Consider the following 20,563-nt stretch of genomic DNA (forward strand, 5'->3'; position numbering starts at 1 on the left):
AAGAGGCCCGAGGGGCTTGTGTGTTGTGTTTCTAATTTGCATGTGTAGAGTATCTTTATGATTCAGGCCTCCAGTGCTATCAATATGGTGGCACTGGGAAGTTTATAAACATTAGAAGGGAAAATCCTGAAGCTTAAGATGAACTTATTTCCATTATATTTAATTAAAAAACTAATAACTCAGAATATTATAAGCCATCATTATAAAATGGTAAGTACAAAGCTTATCTTTTATATTTAAACTACTCTCTTTGCAAATTTAAATTAATTATTTTAAGAGTGGCAATCAACTGATGAGGGTTTCTTTTTCATGGTTGTTGCTACTCTGATTGCATATAGTGTACATTTCACTAAATATCCCTAGATATTACCACCTGATTTCAGACCCATTTCTAAAGCATGCTTTAGACAGCACAATTTATCAATATTCCTTCTGAAGGATTATCTATATGTGTTTTCTGTTAAAAGCCAGCATCCCAGAGTCTTTATTGACATCTCCTTTGCCTTGGTAAATGCTGGAGAACATATTAGTTCACTTTAGTTTAGATGATTATGATGTAAAATGTGGATAGTATGAAATGTGGATGAATATAATGAGGGCGATGATTCTTCATATATAGTAGTTTTAGCTTTTTGGAATATTTTGTGTATGATCTAGTGAGGAAAATCATGTTCGACTCCCTGATTGTATGGTTAAAATTTCCTTGGTCTGTGTTGTGGTATTTGGAAGTTTTAAAGAAGGTGGTCTGTCTTACACCCCTAGTTTCTTATTTTGCCCATAAGGCATTGCGCTTCTAGAATGTTCATTAAGAATTAGAAATGTCTCAAATATCACAGCTTCCACCAAGAACTTTATACATAGCAGCTGATCAATTCATCTACCTGATACATAAAGGTAGTAAGAGAATAGTCTATACATAATTTTTGATTGTATGTGTGTGCATATATATAAATTTGACCCACTGTCTAACCCCCCAAAGCCAAATAATTCAAACTTTAAGGCATTTTATGATTTTAAAGTACTTCACTGATTCAACACATAACAAATGTTAATTAATTGACTAGAACTTATTGCACATTTCATGTTTTCTCTTTTACATATTTTTTACTTATGCAGTTTATGTATTTATTTTGTTTTCTATTAATTTATGAAAAGTAGTAAAATATTTCTTAGAAAAGACTTTGCAATAAATAGAAGAAAGAAGTCTATGAAGGATATTAAGAGGAATGAGCAGAGAAGTTAGGAGGGATCCAGGCGTTTCTAGGGACAGGTGGGCCAAAGCAGAGAGATGCAGACCTTGCATCTTTGAAAACCATGATTCCTGAGCATGTTACCACCTGTTTGCCAGTGTTTTCTGTGAGCTCCCTAATGGAAGTGTTGGTTATTGTAGAGATAGTAATGGGCTAGTATCATCACTCAACATTGGACTAAGTGCTCCTGGAGTTTACTTTTGAAATTTCTAGTCTGGTTCCTCTAGCATTCCCATTTTGAAGTCTGGGATTGGGTTCCAGATAATACATTTAACAAAGTATCCCCTCTGAGGTCATACACCTTACCTTTTTATACAGAGAAACACAAATTACTGGAAATGCCTGAATGTATAATTTTTCTGAACTGATGGATTTTTTTTAAGGGGTAAACCACAGACACGTACATGTATTCATATACCTACCTATTCAAGAAAATTGATGCCATTAGATAAAAATGTAAAGTTCTTGAAGCTTTACATCTTTACAGTCAAATTGGGTTTGAATATTCATATTAGCTGAATTTGTTTCCATCAATATTAAATTGATATTTCCTAGAATTACAAGTGACCTAATATTTCTCATATAAAATCAAGATTGCTGAAATCTGTGTATTCTAAATAAGAACATGCTATAATACTGACTTCATTTTTTTCTTCTCAAAAATCTCCTAAATGAACTTTATGCAGTTTATCCAAGTTTATTCAAAACAAAAGTTAAAAAACCAAAACCAAAGTAAAAAAACTACCTTAGATTAAACCACGCTGGACTTTCATTCTAGATCTTGCATGTGAAAATAACCTTTTGTTTTTACAATTATTGTTACTGTAGGTGACCCTTCATGAAACTGGCTTTAGCATTTCAGATGCTGCTTTCCAACTCCGGAGAACATGTTCTTTTTAGCCACGTGACGTGTCCTCTTTAGTCACCTCAGGCGTGGTGGTGAGATGAGTGGTCTGGCCAGAGCTGATTGAGTTTGATTAGGAGGAAGTGTACACACATTTTGTTCTCCTTTTTTGTTCCCCCAAAGTGCTTGCATAAACAATCATCCCCAGAAAGAGGGACAACTCCATTCGTGGCCCAGATGCTGAAAATCACGCCCTCTAATGCGGCAAGCCACTCATCACTGACAGTGCAAATGAGACTGCTTTAAATTTAACTTGATCAAAAATGGCATATCAGATTACTATATTGTGTATTGCAAACAGAAAGTAGATGGAGACAAGCTGAACTGACTGGATGTTTTCTTTTCTCTTTGTAATTCTTCACCTTTCCCGTACCGAGACATTGATCATATTTCCTCACAACAGACTTATGTGTTGGTGGAGCCAGGAAAGATTTTGTCTAATGCTCCCAATACAATTGATGGCTGAGCATATTAGCAACAATTCTCAGCGTTAAGATATTTATTTCTCACTTTAGGAAGTACATTTACTAGTACAAGTTAATACTCCAGGTTTTAGCAGGAAATAAATACACATGATTCGATTAGGAGAAAATGCTTAGGCCTGGGCATCAGACACTAAATATTTTCTTATAACCTGGAACGTCTGATTATTTGGACTCTGCAATATCCCAAATAAGCTATGATGTAAAATTCACTGTTTTTTACAAAGAAATGTTAGAAAATGGAAAGAGTGAATAATAATTTAAAATATCTAGACGTATATCAACTCCTGATATAAATCAGAATATTACTGAATACATCAAAAATGTTTGATGCAAATCTTATAATAATAAACTTGTCCCTCATATTTTTTCTTAAAATCGTAGTTCTCCAGTCTTTCTATCTTTTATTCACAGGCTAGGTGCCTGGTAGAACTGGTCAGTATTCCCAAATACTAGTCTGAGCAATTCAGATGGCAATAAAAGGGCTTGCAAACCAGATTTTTATAAAGGCATATGAATGTACTGGGGACTTTTTGCCTCTGGATGTCAGATTTTTCATTCTGTTTATCTGTGCTTCCTAAAAGTTTTTAGACCTATTAGGGCCAAGACACATTCTTTTTCCGATTTTTCTTAACAAATGATCCTGCAGATGCAACTGTGGGTATTGAGTGCAGTGGACAGGCCAAATGTAATAGCATCCATGTAAAATACACCCATGTACTAAAGCACAGAGCACTGTCTTGGTGACCAGGCAACTTTATTAAATCACGGCATGATGGTAGCATGTGAGAGGAGAAGCCCCCAAATCCCAGGGTTCGTGCAGACCCTGCCGTACAGTTGTCACACAGAACTCATCTGCTCAGATTTTCCCATGGTCCTTTTCAAGGTCTGGAGTCTCCAGGTTACCTCCATAGAACCTAAGATGCTAGATGAGACAAACCAGAACAAACCAAACGTGTTTTTCAGCGTTGTCAACAACCTTCAGGGAGGCAATGTTGTCATTTCTCTCTACCAAGTAGCCCAAATTATAGCACTACCCCCAGAATAAGGCAATCCTCAGTCTCTTTTGGATTCAGTGGACTCTTTTGAATGGGTGAGCATCTTCCAGGGATGCTCAGATTTCTTTGTTCCTGCTTCTTTCCAAGACAGTGTTTGGGTTTACAGAAGGGCTGGTGCCCTCATGGAGCTGGATGGTGGGGCTTCTCACGTTGCGGCTCAGCTCCTTGCTATCTGCTGAAGGGAGTTTGTCTGCTTTTAACGCTGAGGGTTACTTGGCACCTGCTCCTGAAGCCTGTGGCGGACTTACCTCTTGGTAAGACCGTGTTCCCAGGGAACAGGTCATTGTTCCTTCCGGGATCTTTACGATGTCACTTCTTACCTCCCTGAAGCCTGACCATGAGTCTCATTTGGTTTCCAGCCTGAGCAGCCTTGGTTACAGGTTTAATTTGCCTTTGCCAAGTTGACCTTCTGTTCAGACTCTCATCTCACTTCTGTGCCCCTTTTTGATGGCCTGTGGGCAGTCTGGTTCACCATACCAAGGGGAAAAAGATCGTCAAATGGTTTTGTCCTGGCAGTTTAGTCCAGAAGTAACCTATCACTTCCACTCAGAGCTTGTTGGCCAGAGCTGGTCACATAGCCCCACCCAACCACCAGGGGGCGTGGAAATCGCAATCCTCCAAGTGCCTGGAAGGTAGAAGAAGGGAAATAGTTGGCAACCATTAGTAATGACTACACAGCCCCCTACAAGGTGATCTCCCAAAATTCCAAATGGAAGCCAAGACAAAGCCTTTCCACAGCTTGCTTATTCCTCTCACTTTTCTGATCCCCCTGGGACTTCGCTCCTGAGCAAGGTGTCTGAATCACCCTCCCACCACCTTTTACCCTTCCTCCATTTCCTCTCTTTCCCACGATCGTCTGGGTTCCCATCTCTTCTTCCTGCCAAAGAGGGAGACATCACACGTCCTGTTTCCTATTTTCTTAGTTGGTCTTTGCCCTCCCTGGCTTCGCTAGGGCTTCATGGGATAATGATCACCGGCTAACAGGATTTACCGGAGAGGAATGAAAAACACAACAGTTTATCCTTGCAAAATTATGTCTGTGTTTATTATCTGCCCAGTAAGTATCTTATGGTGGCCACAATTTTGCCATAGTATTTTTCCAAAAGTAAGTACTGCCTATGACGTACTTGGCAACTTCCCAAAAGATACGTGGAAGCCCTTCTAAGCACTATCCAAATTCAAAAATAGTTGTCTAGCAAATTCCACTCTGTTCTTTTCCAAAGTAATCACTTTTATATCATGTATAATATACAAAAATGTTCATGAACGTTATTTATTTAACAGTATGTATCCTTGACATACACCATGATGTCTTTGTTTACTCCACTTTTAATAAATATTATTGGCATCCCTATGGAGATATATTTTATCCCATTACATACTGCTTTACTCATCCAATGCAATTACATTGCCTCTTGTAGGGATATTCCCTTTTTCTTGTTTGGAGTCACTGATGAAAGACGTAACAAGTGAGGTGACCTTCAATCCTGCCAAAGGGGTGAGGTTCAATTAGCAACCTTTCATGAGGCATCTGGGATCACTAATGATCAAAGCACACAGGAGTCTTGAACTTCTGGTTTAACTTGTGGCACAGAGACTGGTCCAGGAAGACCACAGCCAGTAGCAAAGGCTAATGGAATATCTCAGTGGACCCTGTGGTCAGCTACTCCCACCTTTGCTCTGAACATTAATGAGGAGCTTCTGGACTAGGGGCTGACTGGAAGATGGTATTTCAGGGGTTCCCTGTTCTCTCTGTCCTGTGATCCTTGCAGTAGACTCTTCCCTTGTTGCCATGTTTCCTCCAAGGAAATCCAGTGGAGCAGGCTTTTCTCCGACACAAAATAATGCCATACTTTGCTGGGGATGAATGCCTACCCCCCAAAAAATGCATCTTTGTCAGTAGTATTTACATTTTGTGATGCTCAGACCTCATCCTTTTTGCATTCTCATTTTACCACTCTATTTTATATAGCAGCTCGTCTGTACATATCTCTTTTTATCCAAGGCTTCCACAGTGTGCTTACAAATTGTAATGAATTCAGCTACATAACATCACTAAAGAAAATGTAAGTTTTACCATCAATGGACTTTTTTTCCAAAGGCTTCTGGCTAACTGAGCAGTCAAGTATGGATGGATAATTTAGTACTCATGGTTTTCTTTCTAAGCATGTCACCCTTGCATTTCCTGACATGATCCTACACTGAATTTAATTAAAAAGAAAAAGGAGCTCTTGCCTTAAGAAGAGTAACGGTGTGTCCCTGGGGAGTGGTGGGGGCCTTGGAGCAGAGCGCCTGGCCTCCTGCCCTTCTGGGCATCCTGGATTCCCCACTGCTCTCTACATGTCAGAGGGAGATGCAGCTATTCTGAGTGGCCTCAACAATGATCTGGAATCATATCTGTTCTGAATAACTCAGGGGGCCTCTGAAAGATGCACAATGATGCTTTTATAGAATTAGACCAGATCTCAGAGCTGCATCTCTCATTAACATGAAGATTTCACGGGAGATGCACAAATAAACTTGGTCATACATTTTACTCAGTCATGAATGAGGTATTTAGTACATGTTCGGATGGTTTATAGGCTTGCTGGGCAATTTGTATTTTATTTCTAAGGTGAGAAATGAGCAAAATCATCTTATAGTCTTGTCAATACAGAACTTCAAACACATAAGAACTGCAAAGCCTGAGATCAACTCAGATCTGAATGCCTCGCTACTGTGTGTTTCTTTAAAACTTGGTCAGGAGTGTCTATGAGAGAAGCAAAACAAAACACACAGTAGCAATGGATTTTTGTTTATTTTATGCAGAAAGAGCTGCAGTGATGAATGTTAATTGCCAAGGGCATTGAAAGTTGTCCCTCGGGACACTGCACACAGAACTTAAGGGAGTCACGTGTGAACAGTCACACTGTACTTTTTTTCTTTAATATCACTGGCATTTAATTTGAATCACAAATTAACAAGTATACACTTATTTTTTATTTAATTTTAAATTGTCTGTTTACAAAACCATTATAGGGTATGTCTGCATTTAGTACAGGAATCTGTTTTACAATTAGGCAGCTCTGTGTGATTTTTTTCATTATGGATGCAGTTTTTGGAAAGCTACCTGTTGTCTCCTGCTCAGGCTGCTAGCAGACTGCAGGAAGCACAGCAGAAAGGGAATCAGAGGTTACCTAGACAGGTCCAGAGGGAGGATTTCTGCATTTTTTACATCCTGATAGCCAGAAATGGTATATGTAGATAGTTGGAATTGCTCCTTAAGAAATCAGAGCTGGAGCAAATGCTTATTAAATTTCCCTCAGCAATGTAGGCAGGGTTGTGACAAAAACACCAATATATAAATCCCAGAGATCTCTGAGTGGGATAGTCAGGGAGCATCCCCAGGGCCTGCCGCCCTATGGCCCCTTTTTCCTGGGAACATCTGTTACTCCTGCTTATCTCACCCTCTCCCCACTCACCCAGCCCCGCCTGGAATCTGGAATGAGTTTTCTGTGAATTAAGATGCATTTAAGTGAGGAAAGAAATACACAGAGCTTGATGAGCTCCCATTTGAGACAATGTAATGAAGATCTTGGAGGGAAACTTCCCGTGGTTACAATTTCAATTTAGCCATTTACTTGCTTGACATTTAGATGCCCTGGAGATAGGTTAGTCTGTTCACTTCAGATTATCCCACTTGACTTTGCTCCCTTTGGTATCTTTCTGCTCTGGACCTTGTTCCAACTTGAAGAAGGCATGAGCTATTCTCCTTTTCACCTCTGGGTAGTTTCCACCTCTGGGTAATTTCCCCCTCTGCACAAAGCTGACACTCATTATGACAGTGCATGCCCCGTGACCACCAGGGGCAGGGGTCATTTTCATCTTGATCAGTGACCAGAATAATTAAGGCCCTCGCTGAGAAGGGCCTGTTCAGCCTTTCCTCTCCCCAAAGACACAAGTCACTGCCTGTGTCTGAGCCAACGAAAGGGGGGGGGGAAACAATCACGCAGGGATAACTAGAGACAGAAACCTTCCAATATATCTGCCAGTATATCACTATAAAAGACAGTCTGGTATTGATAAGCAAACAATACTGAATAACTGACAAATCACAGGGATATGTTCTTAGAAGGGGTAGAGAATGAAAAGGGAGCTAAGCTTTTATAAAATACCCTCACCCAAACCCAAACCTAAAATGATTGTTTTTTGCTTGTCTGCAAAGCAGAGACTGTAACACCCGTCCCACTTGCCGGGTGCATGGAGGAGTTGTGAGGTAGCACTTAGAGCATCTGGGAGGGTCCTGAACACATCACATGCTTGTGACAAGCTTTGGCTTTCCTCATTTTCTCTCCTTTATCTAGTATAAAGTGGCAGGTAACGGGCCATTCAGTAATGAAAAGACTGCAATGCCCCACACTCTGGATGTCACCCCTCTTTCACCATGACTGTCTCCCGTCTTGCGATCGTGTGTGGGAGAGAAAGTATTGTGCTAGATGCTCTAACACAGACAGCTTCTTGTTGAATTCTCATTGCAGCCCTAAAGCATACCTATCACACTTTGCTGGGAGGGATGTTTTGTGTTCAGTGTCCTAAGCTGTGGAACCTTGTTCTGTGCAAGTCAGACCCTCTGGACATGTTTTCCTTTGTATGAATTGTGACACTTTATTCAACTAAGGGGCTGAGGCAGGAGACAGGACGGTGACAATGGAAAAAGACAGTCTGTGGTGTGGTCAGGGGAAGAGCTGGGTGGGAGGGCAAGTGCCTTTCTTGTGGGTTCAGCGCTGGTGACTCCAAAACAGTAATTGCAAATCCCTGGGCTCTGTTTCAGGGGGTGTTGGTTCCCAGGGGGAATTTACTGAAGATTTGCAACATTGAATAATGCAGGCTGATCAGTTTCAGAACCACTGCTCTGCAGCTAAGAGCTGGTGGGGCGGCTGTGCTCAAGCGTACCCACTTTAATGTTTCAGTGTATTTTGTTTTGTTTTCCATTACAGAACAGTGATCTCCCTTACCCGTCAGTAAAACTGTTCGGGGCTCCCTAACAGTCCTCAGGTTACATTTGTGCATTTCCCACTTTTTCCAGTCATTAGAAAAAAGGGCATCTACCCCGGTGGACTGCGTGCATGGGCGAATGCACAGTAATTCAACATCATCACCCTACAGCGGTCTGGGGATTACGCCGTGGCTGTGTTACCCAGCTGAAATGAATTGCTTTGCAGCACAGGGAATTCTGCAGTTTCATTACTTTATCAGAGTACCTACTTAATCAGATAGCTTAATTTGCATACCAGTAGCACCTTCTCACCACAGGTAAGGAATATGAAATGTTCAAGGCTGATTACCTGCAGATGGTGAAGAGTGGTTGACAGAGACGTGGCTGCATCTGTGGGAGAGGCTGGTCCCAGGGCAGATGCTGGAAGCATGCCGATGCTTTTTACTCTGTTGCATTTCTGTCCATGTGGTACCCGTGTTGATAATACTTCCCGCTTCAAGAGAGATTAAAGATGACAGAGAAAGATTGTGAAATGCAAAAAGAAGAAGTATCTTCAGTACATTCTTTACAACCTTGATACTAAGAATACAGGACATTTAGCAGTTTCGCAGAGATTGAAACTGATTCATATAAAACTTCAAATGTAGAACCTTTAAGTTAAAGTGATCAGCTAAAAGCCAACACCTAATTTCTGACTTCTTTTGGCAATTATTATAAAATTACAGGCAGTTGCAGAGTAATGTTACTTGGGACTGTTAGTTAACCCTCAGCTAGAACCCAGAAGGACTTATCATTCATCAAACATTAGATGGGACCTTTGCACAAATCAGTAGAAGTAGCAGGGAGGTGTTGGGTGGTGATCAATCTTGTTATTAAAGACAAAGAAAGACTGAAAACTATCACAGGTTGGAAGACACTACGGAGACAAGGTGACTAAAAGCAATGTGGGATCCTGGAACAGAAAAAGGGAGTTAGTGGAAAAACTGGAGACATCAAAAGAAAGTTTGTCGTTTTGTTACCATTGTACCAGTGTTAATAGCTTAGTTTTGATCAAAATACCATGGTGATGTCAGATATTAACATTAGGACACACTGAGTAAAAAGTAGACAGGAACTCCCTATCCCATTTTTGCAACTCGTTTGTAAATCTGAAATTATTTCAAAATAAAAAGTTTAATAATGCATTACAGAACAGCCAGAGTTGTGGCATGTTTAAGATGTGGATCAAAGGAAAAGACATTGTGCTTGTGGTTGAGAGGAAATTTTGGAATAAAGATTGCAGGAAATGAGGAAATCTTAGAAAGAATTTGAGTTTTAAAGAATTTGTAAGCTTTAAATTTTGCTAAGGGTTATACACGTAGTGCCGTTAGCGGAGGACATAGTGAAGCAACAGACGTGCCCACTTGCTAGTTTCACCTCCACACCCTGACGTAAGCACTCCACTTCCATTTTCCTTTGAGCTGTCTTGTAACCATGTCACACACCTCCTGACATGTACTTGGTCGTAACAGCTTTTGTAAACAGGACATGGATGTTAATAATAGCCCCTAATAAAAAAGATAATAAATGTTGTCTAAAGTGTCAGACCTTATTATGAGAGCCTCAAATTAGATGTCAGGACAATGGGGAAAATTGTTTTTAAAGCTAGTTTTTTTGTGTTTAGGACTGTTTACATGACACTGTGTTTTCTAGACATGGATAATTAGCAAAATATCAGTTCCAGAATGCATTTCAAACCTGTTTCCCAATTTTTATATTGCATAATAATTTAAATTCAGAAAATTTAATATGACATCTAAATCCAAATTCAAAACTCATGTTTCTGTTAAACTAGAAGAACAAAATATATCAATAATACATTCACAGGTATCTCTAATTCTTCGGTGTCTCACAGGCACTGGAGAAAACAAAGCACAGTAATTTCCACTCTGCGCCTATTGTCTTGAATACCTGAGAAACTCCTCCCCATTCACTTCCTCTGGGTTCTCGCTCACCCTCCTTGCTGACTTTTTAGAACTCTCCCTCCCTGCACAGAAGTCACTTTCACCTCCACCCCTCCCATATTGCATTTCAAATTGTTCTTTGAAATGTCTGCTTCTCCTATGAGTCTGTAAGCACCATGAGTGTAGGGCTATGCCATAGCCATCTTTGTTATCCCAACATTCAACATTGTACTTCCTCATGCTGGGAATCCAGAATTAAGGTTTTCTAGCTTTATTTTCCAACAAAGGAAAGTTTGTTATTTTCCAACAAAGGAAAGTTTGCCCTTTGTTTATGTCCAACAAAGGGCAAGTCATGCATTGAAGCCAGTAACGACACTAGTTCCAAGCACTGATGTAATGGCATGGTGTTTAGTTGTCCACCTATTACATTAAGCAATTTCACTTAGCGGGACACCCCAATACCAGAGAGTAAGGGGTTATGAACTAAGAAACAAAACAATTAATATAGGCTTCATCCATTTACATTTAACCTGCGTTTTTATTTTGTGTTGGTGTATGTGTATGTGAGTGTGTTTGTATAATTCTGAGGCATTATATAATGCAGAATTTGAAACTATGATTTTCATAAATCTTATTTATGACCCCATTCTTACAGGTTAATATAGATTTCAAAGATTTCTCTGTCTTTACCGGTTTTCTTCTTTTTATTCCCACAAAAAGGAGCTGGTGTCTGGTCTCCCCTTGTGTCAAATAAATACCAGTGGCTGCAGATTGACCTTGGAGAAAGAATGGAGGTCACAGCTGTGGCCACCCAGGGAGGATACGGGAGCTCCGACTGGGTGACCAGCTACCTCCTGATGTTCAGCGATGGCGGGAGGAACTGGAAGCAATATCGACGAGAGGAAAGCATCTGGGTATGTGCTTTATTGAAAAGCAGTCTGTCGGAGTATGAATTATGCCAGTTACTGCATGTTGCTGCCCATCTGTCAGATCAAGTATAGAACCAGAGCCTCCTAAGTTACTTGAAAATGTTTCCACTGAATGTAAGCCACATGTGACGTTCCAGAATACACCGTCCATGGCTAATTTATGAAATAAGTAAAACAATTTTATAATGTAGGGAAATATTGGAAATGTCTTCCCATTATTCCTTTAAATAGTGTGAAGTCTAAGGAATAAATAAAGTCACATACGACTGATTTTATTTTTGTTTGATAACAAACACAATAGTTTATATTGCCTCAGCATTTTTAAATAAAGCAAATTCATTTTCTCTGTGCCCTCTGATAAACTGAAATTTCTGAAAGACCCTGAACATGTAAAAATAGATGTAATGGAGAGTCTCTCTGTGGAGGACTTGTTGAGGGATATGTTGAGTTCCTGCTCCAACAGGAACTTGGGCACCATGTGGCCCCTTGTAATTTATGGACAATAGATCCCTAGGATTCTTTGGAATCATAACTATTTTACATCAGTGACATAGTTTCTACTTCTGATTACATATCCATGCTTCTTTCAGAAGAATTAAATTTTGTTTGCTTAACTTTTTGAATATTAAAATTTATGTAATTTATTCTATATTTAGCATTTCATATCTTTAAATCACAGTCTGCTCTGAATGAGAAGCTCTAAAAGTAGAGTGTTGTAAAGGTCTGCAGCAGGTTTGCAATTGGCTGATGGGGTGTGGCCTGAAGAAGATTCACCAGGTGGAGAAGAAATTACTTTTTTCTTCTTCTTAAAAATATAATTTAGATGGTTGCCAAGAGCCAGGGGAAGGGAGTAATGGACTGTAAGTGTTTTAATGGAGACAAAGTTTCAGTTTGAGAAGATGAAAAAGTTCTTGAGATGGAAGGTGGTGATGTTTGCACAACAATGTGAATGTTAATGTCCAGAACTGTACACTTAAAAGTGGCTAAAATGCTAAACTTTTTGTTATGTATATCTTACCACAATAAAAAATACACAGTGTATCTTCCATTTAATTTAGGCTAAGAATGTTGTATAACTTAAGAAATTTTTTTTCTTAATTGTCAGAGTAAGAAGAAAATTGTCAACTAAAAAGCCGTTATGTCTTAGCACATAGCTTATCTATAAAAGTAACAGGCAACAAAATGATAATATTCGTTGTGTAACAAACTGCCCTCATTTGAATTTCCTTAGAACTCTGTAACTTATTATAACTTAATAGATTGTGGTCTACTTAATTTCTTATCCCTGGAGCTTTTATTAGTTAGTCAATAAATGTTGATGCAAATTGAATCAAGAAAAACTAGTTAGTTGTCTAATACTAGATAAAAGAACAAAGTGGGAAGGGCTATGTGAGTGTTTTTAGGGCTGGCTGACCTAAGGTTTCCAAACAAGTAATTGCCATGTGTATGATCCGAAGCAGATATTAATGTTGTGCTTATTCTAAGAACACCAATTCCAAAGCAGGGTTAAGGTCAATATTGCTTAAGTGAGTTAAAGCTTAATGAAACATCTACTTACATAGAGAACTTTTGTTCAAAATTAAATATTATTTTTCAAAATTAGTTAACTAATAGTTAATGCCTACTTATTCTTCATTGTATTAATTAAGGTTCATATTTTTGCCCCACTCCAATCCCATTTGATTGAGCAACTCTAACAATTCTTGTTTTTAGTTAAGCAGGTTGGAGAGGAATCATATGTAAGCATCACCCTCTGCTGATTTCTTTAAAGGTCAGGCACCCTTGGGGAAGTAGGGTCAAGAATATAATGGCATTATTAACCCTAGATCATGCAGGTGAGGACAGAAGTGGACCCCTCAATCCTATCCATCCTATCACACAATAAACATGGGTAAAGTGGCCTGCCTTACACTCCTGCTGAGCTTGCATCCCTCCCTGTGTCCCCAGCACTTCATGGTGCCTGGGGCCGAGCACGTTGGTAAATGTTTGCTGAATTAAAACGAATGAGTGGAAGATCCTCACATCTTCTGCGTGCACCACCGTGGGTTAAGTGAATTCATCTCCTAATCTGGGCCCGACTATACACAACTGGCATTGACAGCAGTAAATCACACTAGTGGATGATTCTGACATTATCCTCACAGTTTCTTTAAAAAGATTGGGCTGGTTTGGCTGCTTTCCAGACCTCTCACAAAATGTCAGCTGCTCTTAAAAATCAACCATACACCTTACCAGAGGTTCTACCCCTTCTTCACGTGGTTGTTTTAGATATGAATTGCTGATGTTAACTTGAGAATGAATTTAAGATTTTAAAAAATGTCCTTGAGATATTATACTCTTCATTAGTGAAAGTAATATGTTTATTCATGGTGCCATTTACTTAATTTCCTATCACTGCTTTAACACATTTTCATGGATTTAGTGACCTAATACAAGACAGAGTTATTATGTCATAGTTCTGTAGGTCTAAAGTACAGTAGACCTGGCTGGGTTCTCTGCTTAAGGCATTTTTCCTGGAGGCTCTGGGGAAGACTTGTCCTTCAAGGTGTCTGGAGATTCCCAGAACCTTCCCCAGGTTCCATGATTTGCTGGGAGGATTCACAGGACCAGTGTGTAGTCATACAGCTATGATTTAGCAGAGTGAAAGGACACAGAGCAAAATGAGCAAAGGAAGAGGGTGCTTGGGGTGAAGCGCAGAGGAAATCAGGCGCAGGTTTCTAGAGTCCTCTCCCAGGGAAGTCATACGGGACTAGCTTAATCGCCCAGCAGTGAGTTATAGAAACCCACATGGAATATTACCAACCAGCTGAGCTCATGTACTGGGGGCTGGTCATGTAGGCACCCTCTGCCTTGCGTGTAACAAAATCCCAGGCTCCCAGAAGGAAGGCAGGTACTGAGTATGAACCACAGTGTTTGAGCAAACATTAGGCACAGTAAGCCACCTTTCTCATTAGAGTCTTGGGAATGGGCCAGCCTTGCAAGCAGGCCTTTCAGAGGGCAGCAGTCAGGACTGCCCTCCTGATGCTTCTGCATACACACTCACGCACTTCCTTGTGGGTGTAGGACTGAGACACTGATCTCCTGTAGGTTGCCAGCTGGGGGCTGGTCTTTGCTCCTAGAGGTTTCCCACATCCCTTATGCTTTCTGTGTGGCCTGTTCTTGCAGCAGGGGGTCAAGTCCCTTTCATCTTTAAATCGCTCTTTGTTCTTGTTCTCCTTCTGCTGCACCTCTCTGATTTCCTCTTCTTCTAGCTGGAGAAAGTCCTCTACTTTAAGGGCTCATGTGGTTAGACTGGATCGACTTGGGTAATCCAGGACAGTCTTCCTAACCATAATCCCATCTGCAGAGTCCCTTTTGCCATGCAAAGTAACATATTCACAGTTCCTTTCTTTAGGGCCTGGACATCTTTGAGGCCTTTCTGCCCACCCCACTGTATTTATACATCTCTGATTTTTTTTTTCTTAATGCATTTGGTATCCTTTCCTAGCAAACACGTTTCTCATTGGATCTGAAGATGTTTTCCAGAGTCATATGAAGTCATGTTGCAGGGGTATCTGAGCACCTGCTCGCAGTTGGTGTGTCACAGGTGTCCCCCCTGAGAGGCTGCTGCCCCGCCATCACTAGTGTAGCTCTCACCCACAGCAGTGTCCCCAGCTTGTGGCCTCGCTGATGTAACCTTGACCCCCAGCAAGAAAGACTGTGTATTGGCTTTCTTCTCAGGAAGCCTCCTTCTACTTTTATAAGAAAGTCCAAATCAAGCACTCCTTCTCTGGCCTTAAAAGTTTTGTGGATGTTCTCCCTGTCATAATTATTTTAAGTGACTTTTCTTGTTCTTCTGGGTCTATCTGCTGTCTGTGCTAACTCTGTCCGCTAATACATGTTAACTCTTTCCAAATTCTGAAAACTCTGAGAAAAAGGTCTATCCTAACTGCTTACTGAAAATGGACATGAGATGATAATAAGACAGAAGATCTTTACTTATGTTACTTTGGGCAAGTTGTCCATATGCTTTGCCACATGTCTGCCATGGAATATTAATTAATATGTGAAATGCAATGTATACCTCTCTAAATTCTCAAAATTATAAAATTGAGACATGGCTGGCCACAGAGTCTTTGACTAAAGGATTTGAGGACTGCAGGTCCAGTTACTGAAGGTTAGTTATCCAAATTGACTTTCTTAAAACAAGAAATTATGTTCTTCACTGGTGATATGTTCCACTTTAATATTTTTTCTTAATGAGTGACTGCTTCCATGGCTGAACGGGATTTCTATGTGAAAATAACCAAAAAAATTAAACAAATACTCAGATCTGTGAAATACATTCCAAAAGGGTTTTATTTAAATGGAAATATAGGCATGTGTCTTACATGACAGAAAAGGCATCACCATCTCTCACCAAGGGATGCACTACATCTCAGGACATACAAACTCTTTTGATGTGCAGAGTAAATGTCCTCACTTGAAATGTAGTGGAAGAAGTATCACTGTTTGAACAAGTTTAGAAGGGGTGCATTTCCTATACGATGTGAACAATCATGGTTTATATCGGTCATTTAGTAAACCAGGTGGCTTGACCAAGCTTGGTGCTAAACGTCCATAGGACTTAGAAGATGAGTTTGCAACTTCAGCCCAACTAAATCAGGAAGTGGCCAGAGTCTTAGGACGCTGAGGATCATAGAACAGCATTGCAGTGAGCAGTGCAGCAGATCAGTGATCACTGACAGAGCTCACTAATGTTTATTTTCTACTGTTTCCCTGAGAATATGTCAGCCAACACTTACATCAATCTACTGTGACTCTGAGATTCATTACAAGAATTTTGTGGGGCAGCCCTTGCGAACCAGGATTCTTACCTGCAAGCTAATGTGAGCTCTGAGCTCCCTGGGGGCCTCTGGACCAGGCTGGGGAGAGGTGTGGGCGCCAACCACTGTCCTGCTCTGAGTCTGGGTCTGTGAGCATCCCTGGTGGGCAGGAGAGGTCTATGAGTGGGCAGCCTAGAGCACTGGCAGTATTCTAGAGGGGTGTTGGGGCAGCTCCATCACCACCCTCCTGGGCACCTATTTGGTCTTCTTGGGACCCTCTAGCAAGCCTTGTCCTTCCCAGACCACCTGCCTGCCCTGACTCTGTCTCTCCTCCCTCCCCGTTCCAGTTGTTTGGGAACAATGGGCTGACTCAATGAGAGCCAGGCCAATACCCCCCTCTCCTCTCGGGAGACTGTGCCTAATGGTGTCCACTGCAATGGTGTCCTCTGTTGAGGCTTATCGGGCCCAGGGACCACTGGGTCCCTATTGGCCATGGGGACCTTTCCTCCTGCAATTCCTGGGTGTTTTTTCTTCTATTTTATCAATACTTTGTCTTCATTCTCATCTCCTTACTATTTCTCCCTCTTCTCCTCTATCCTTCTATTCTTTCCTTATCTATTTTTTCACCTTTCATTAAATACTTTTCTCCTTATTTCTCTCTTCTCTCTCCATTTTCCCCTATATCCCTCTTCTATCTGTATTGTTACAAATTCTAGAAAATCCACTTGAATCAGTCTAGGTAGTTTGGGAATCCGAGCACACGGAGAAGGGGAGGATTTAGCTGGGTCTCTGGAATGGCTGTAACTAAGAGGCAGCCCTGCCCTGTGCCTTCTGTGGATTAGCTTCTGGCATTCATTTTCCTATATTGGTTCAAAAATCTGAGGAAATGCTCGGACTTACTTGGCTCTGGCTGAGGGGAGTCTCAGATCTCACCACCTGTGAAGAGCTGATCTGATCAGGACGGCTCCCAGGCCACCCTACACTTAGCACCGAAGCCCCTGGATTGGGGGGTGGGGCCATGTAAAGACTTGATGTCCACCCTAATGGGGGCACTTAGAAGGGAGGGATGCTGGGAGGGCCATATTATCAAATTTCCTGTTCTTTCTCTCTCTCTCTCTCTCTCTCTCTTTCACTCTCTCTCCATGACCTTTTGCTTTCTTTTCTATTTCTCTGCTTTCCTCTTCGTATACATCTTATCTTTCTACTCCTCGCCTTCCTTTTTTCTCTATGAATTAAAGGACCTAGATTGCTATGAGTCCTGCTACTCAACATGTAACCTACGGACCAGCAGCATCACCCGGGATCTTGATACAAATATGGAATCTCAGCCCCCACCCCAACCTATTGAATAGAATCTGCATTTTAACAAGATGAGCAGGGGATTCCAGTACAAGCTAGATTGTGAGAAGCACTGACTGGGATGAACCAAGTCCCATCTGTGGGGGAAATTGTTTTGCCCCTTAACTATCCTCCAGCTGCCTGGATCAGAGGAGACTGTGCCGCCTGCTCTAGGATGCAGCTTATCCCACGCACGTGTTAGCCTGAACAGGTGATGCTCTCTGTAACAGGGCCTCAGGAAGCTTGCTCCAGTGCCCTCTGACTGCAAGACACCCTCTTTCTCCCTGATAGTCACCAACCTAGGGGGGCGGAGCCCAGGTATTTTCTCATTGTTATCAGTGAATAACAATCAAGTGGTTAAAGTTAGTCCTATCTTTGAGAACTATAATATTTCCTGAATCGCTGTACTCTGCATTCATTAGGAGTTTATTCTTCCTATTAAAAACTCATCAGAACTCTAATTCAGAAGTTATATCCTTTATGAATTTAAGATGGAAATTGTTATTCAAAATGCATTGAATTAAACTTAGAATTTAAGTGCATTTTTCTTCCTACGCAGGCCCTTTGTGTGAAAAAGGCATTCTTCTAGGAAAGGACTGGCAAAATATATTTGAGAAAAATAAGAAAAGAAATTACTTGAAATAAACATAAGTTCTAGTATAAATAATTCTATTTAATAGATTTCTTTCGCCTTGAAAAATAGGTAGCAGTAGGTCCTTAAATGAATATAAAATAGACATAGCAAATCGTTTGAACCTTTGTTCTTCTCTAGATCATTTCCAACCTAGAACACCAAGTAGACTAATTAATAAGGCTAATTAATATTGTATTGAAAGATTCACAACAATCTCACAGTGCTCTAAGAGAGCAACAAAGGTTACCCCAAATTTGCAGGGCAGAAAAAAGACACGGAAATACTGGAAGCATGGGGGTTGGGAAGGGGACTGTTTGTTATACCTGCACCACTTCATTTATTTAAGAGAAAGAGCTGATGCACATATGGCAAAATATTTACCTTGTTAAAATAAATCTAGATTATCAGTACATGCATATCTGTTTTGGGGGGATGTTTGAAATATTGCATAATCAAATTAATAAAGAATATTGGATTCAGGTTTAAAAGAATTACGTTTACTTGGTATAAATAGAAAGATCATATGACTGTGTAGTTTCAGAATAAAGAGGGATAAGAACAGTGTCAAATCATAATAAGAAAAACTGGACTCAGAGATAAGGAGGGTTTGTACATAAGGAAGCAGACACTCTGCTAAGTGTGAAGCTCTATTGGTAGAAGGAGCGGAAATTCTCTTGACAGAGATTCCTGCTAATTCAGTCATTTAAATATATGTTGGTTTATTTCAGGTCTAGGTTAATACATTTATTGCTAATGAGTTGATGACTCAACAGAGCCAAGCCCCACATCAGGTAGGAGGTTGCAAAGAAGGGTCCATCCTACCACATCAGGTAAGAGGTTGCAAAGAAGGGTCTGCAGAGTGTGCCTTGGCTGTCTGAGGCTTGTGCCAGCTCCAGGCTTGCCGATTTCAAGTTTGGCTCTGAGTCTGGGTGGTTTTGGGCAGAATAGGAGCAGCATTTCAATGATTCTGTATCGATCTCTTCCATGTACTTGGCCTTGTCAGGGACACGGCCCTCTCCTTCCTAACCATTCACCTCATTACGTCAAGCGCATTGATCCCCGAGGCAGTGACTTTGTACCATGGACAGTCTTGTTGATTGCACTTACCATTGTGGACCACAGTTGAATTTTCTGTACATGTCTTCCCCCTTCTGGGCTCTGAGAGCCATTAGGTCAGGGATTAATCTCCTCAGAGGGCCAGGCCTATAACAGATTCTCAATAAGGAGTTGTTAGATTGAGTTAAGGAAAAGTTGCTGTTCTCAAACAGACCTCAACCCAGATGGTTAGTTAAGTGAAAACTTAGCCAACTGTGTGATGCTGCTTGTGTGATGGGAGGCTTTCGGTGCCAAGCCTAAGTGTAACAAGAGGCTTAACACTTCTTCCCCACAAAGTTGTACAAGGACGATGCCCTACTGAACCTGAGAGAGAGGTGGTTCCATTTGCCCTTCATTGCAGGTCTCAGTGACAATAGAGATAAAAGCTGGATTTGGTCTGTCGAAAACTCTCAGAGCAGCTGAAAAGGTTGAGGCAGAGAAGTGAATGAGACACCTGAGCTGCTACCACAAAGTAACCGATGGGTCCCTGGAAACCCAGGATCCAGTAACAACTGCCTCTTGCCAGGGTCAGCTGCATTCGGTGGGTGTGGAGCGTCCTTCCTTCCATTTGTCGATTACAATCCTTCCCAACTTGAAAACCTTCACTCAAATCCCTTTTACTCTGTACTAAAATTGTGTAGACACGCCCTTCTTTTTCTACTCCTAGGATTTTTCATTTTTATTTCTCAAGTATTACTTTTCTTTTGCCATATTTATTCACCTCGTGCTTATTTCACATCAATTCTGGCATCAGGGGCTACAGCTTGTTTATCCTGATATCCTTTGTACCTACTTTATTGCTTTGCAAAAGTAACGATTTTGCTCATTTGAATTGCCAGGTGTTATCAGGTTGGGAGGGAGGGGTGTGGTGGTGAGTAGAATTTTAAATATGCAGCAGGATAAATAGCAACTCTTGAGACATCTTACAAATTACAGTTTTACTTTTCCTGGAATGAAGTAGTTCCAGAAGTGGTGTTATTAGAGATATATGGAAATTAGGATATATTTTATGAAAAAGGTAAATCTTAAACAGTAATATGAACAGAGTATGGCAGAGTTGTGGGGGAAATAGCTTTAGAAGTAGACTTTTTTATTCATTTGGGAGATGGCAAAAGTATTGTTTTTGATCAAGAAAAGTAAATGATGGAAA

At 40.7% G+C, this 20,563-nt stretch overlaps 1 protein-coding gene across 5 annotated transcripts in view; it reads left to right on the forward strand.

The window, feature by feature from the left end:
- The window catches only part of LOC132366901 (contactin-associated protein-like 3), a 157,768-nt gene that overhangs the window by 104,055 nt on the left and 33,150 nt on the right, over positions 1 to 20,563 (forward strand). For 3 of the 5 annotated variants that reach the window (XR_009503585.1, XR_009503584.1, XM_059924355.1), the window contains one exon: positions 11,333 to 11,526. Coding sequence is in view for 1 of the 5 variants with exons in the window: in XM_059924355.1 (XP_059780338.1) it covers positions 11,333 to 11,526 (194 nt within the window). In the remaining 4 variants the exon portion in view is untranslated. Of the gene's footprint in view, positions 1 to 11,332; positions 11,527 to 20,563 lie in introns of those variants that run through there. The other 2 variants (XR_009503587.1, XR_009503586.1) reach the window with 1 other exon arrangement.

Source organism: Balaenoptera ricei, chromosome 6, assembly GCF_028023285.1.
Source record: "Balaenoptera ricei isolate mBalRic1 chromosome 6, mBalRic1.hap2, whole genome shotgun sequence".
Taxonomy (NCBI): Eukaryota; Metazoa; Chordata; class Mammalia; order Artiodactyla; family Balaenopteridae; genus Balaenoptera; species Balaenoptera ricei.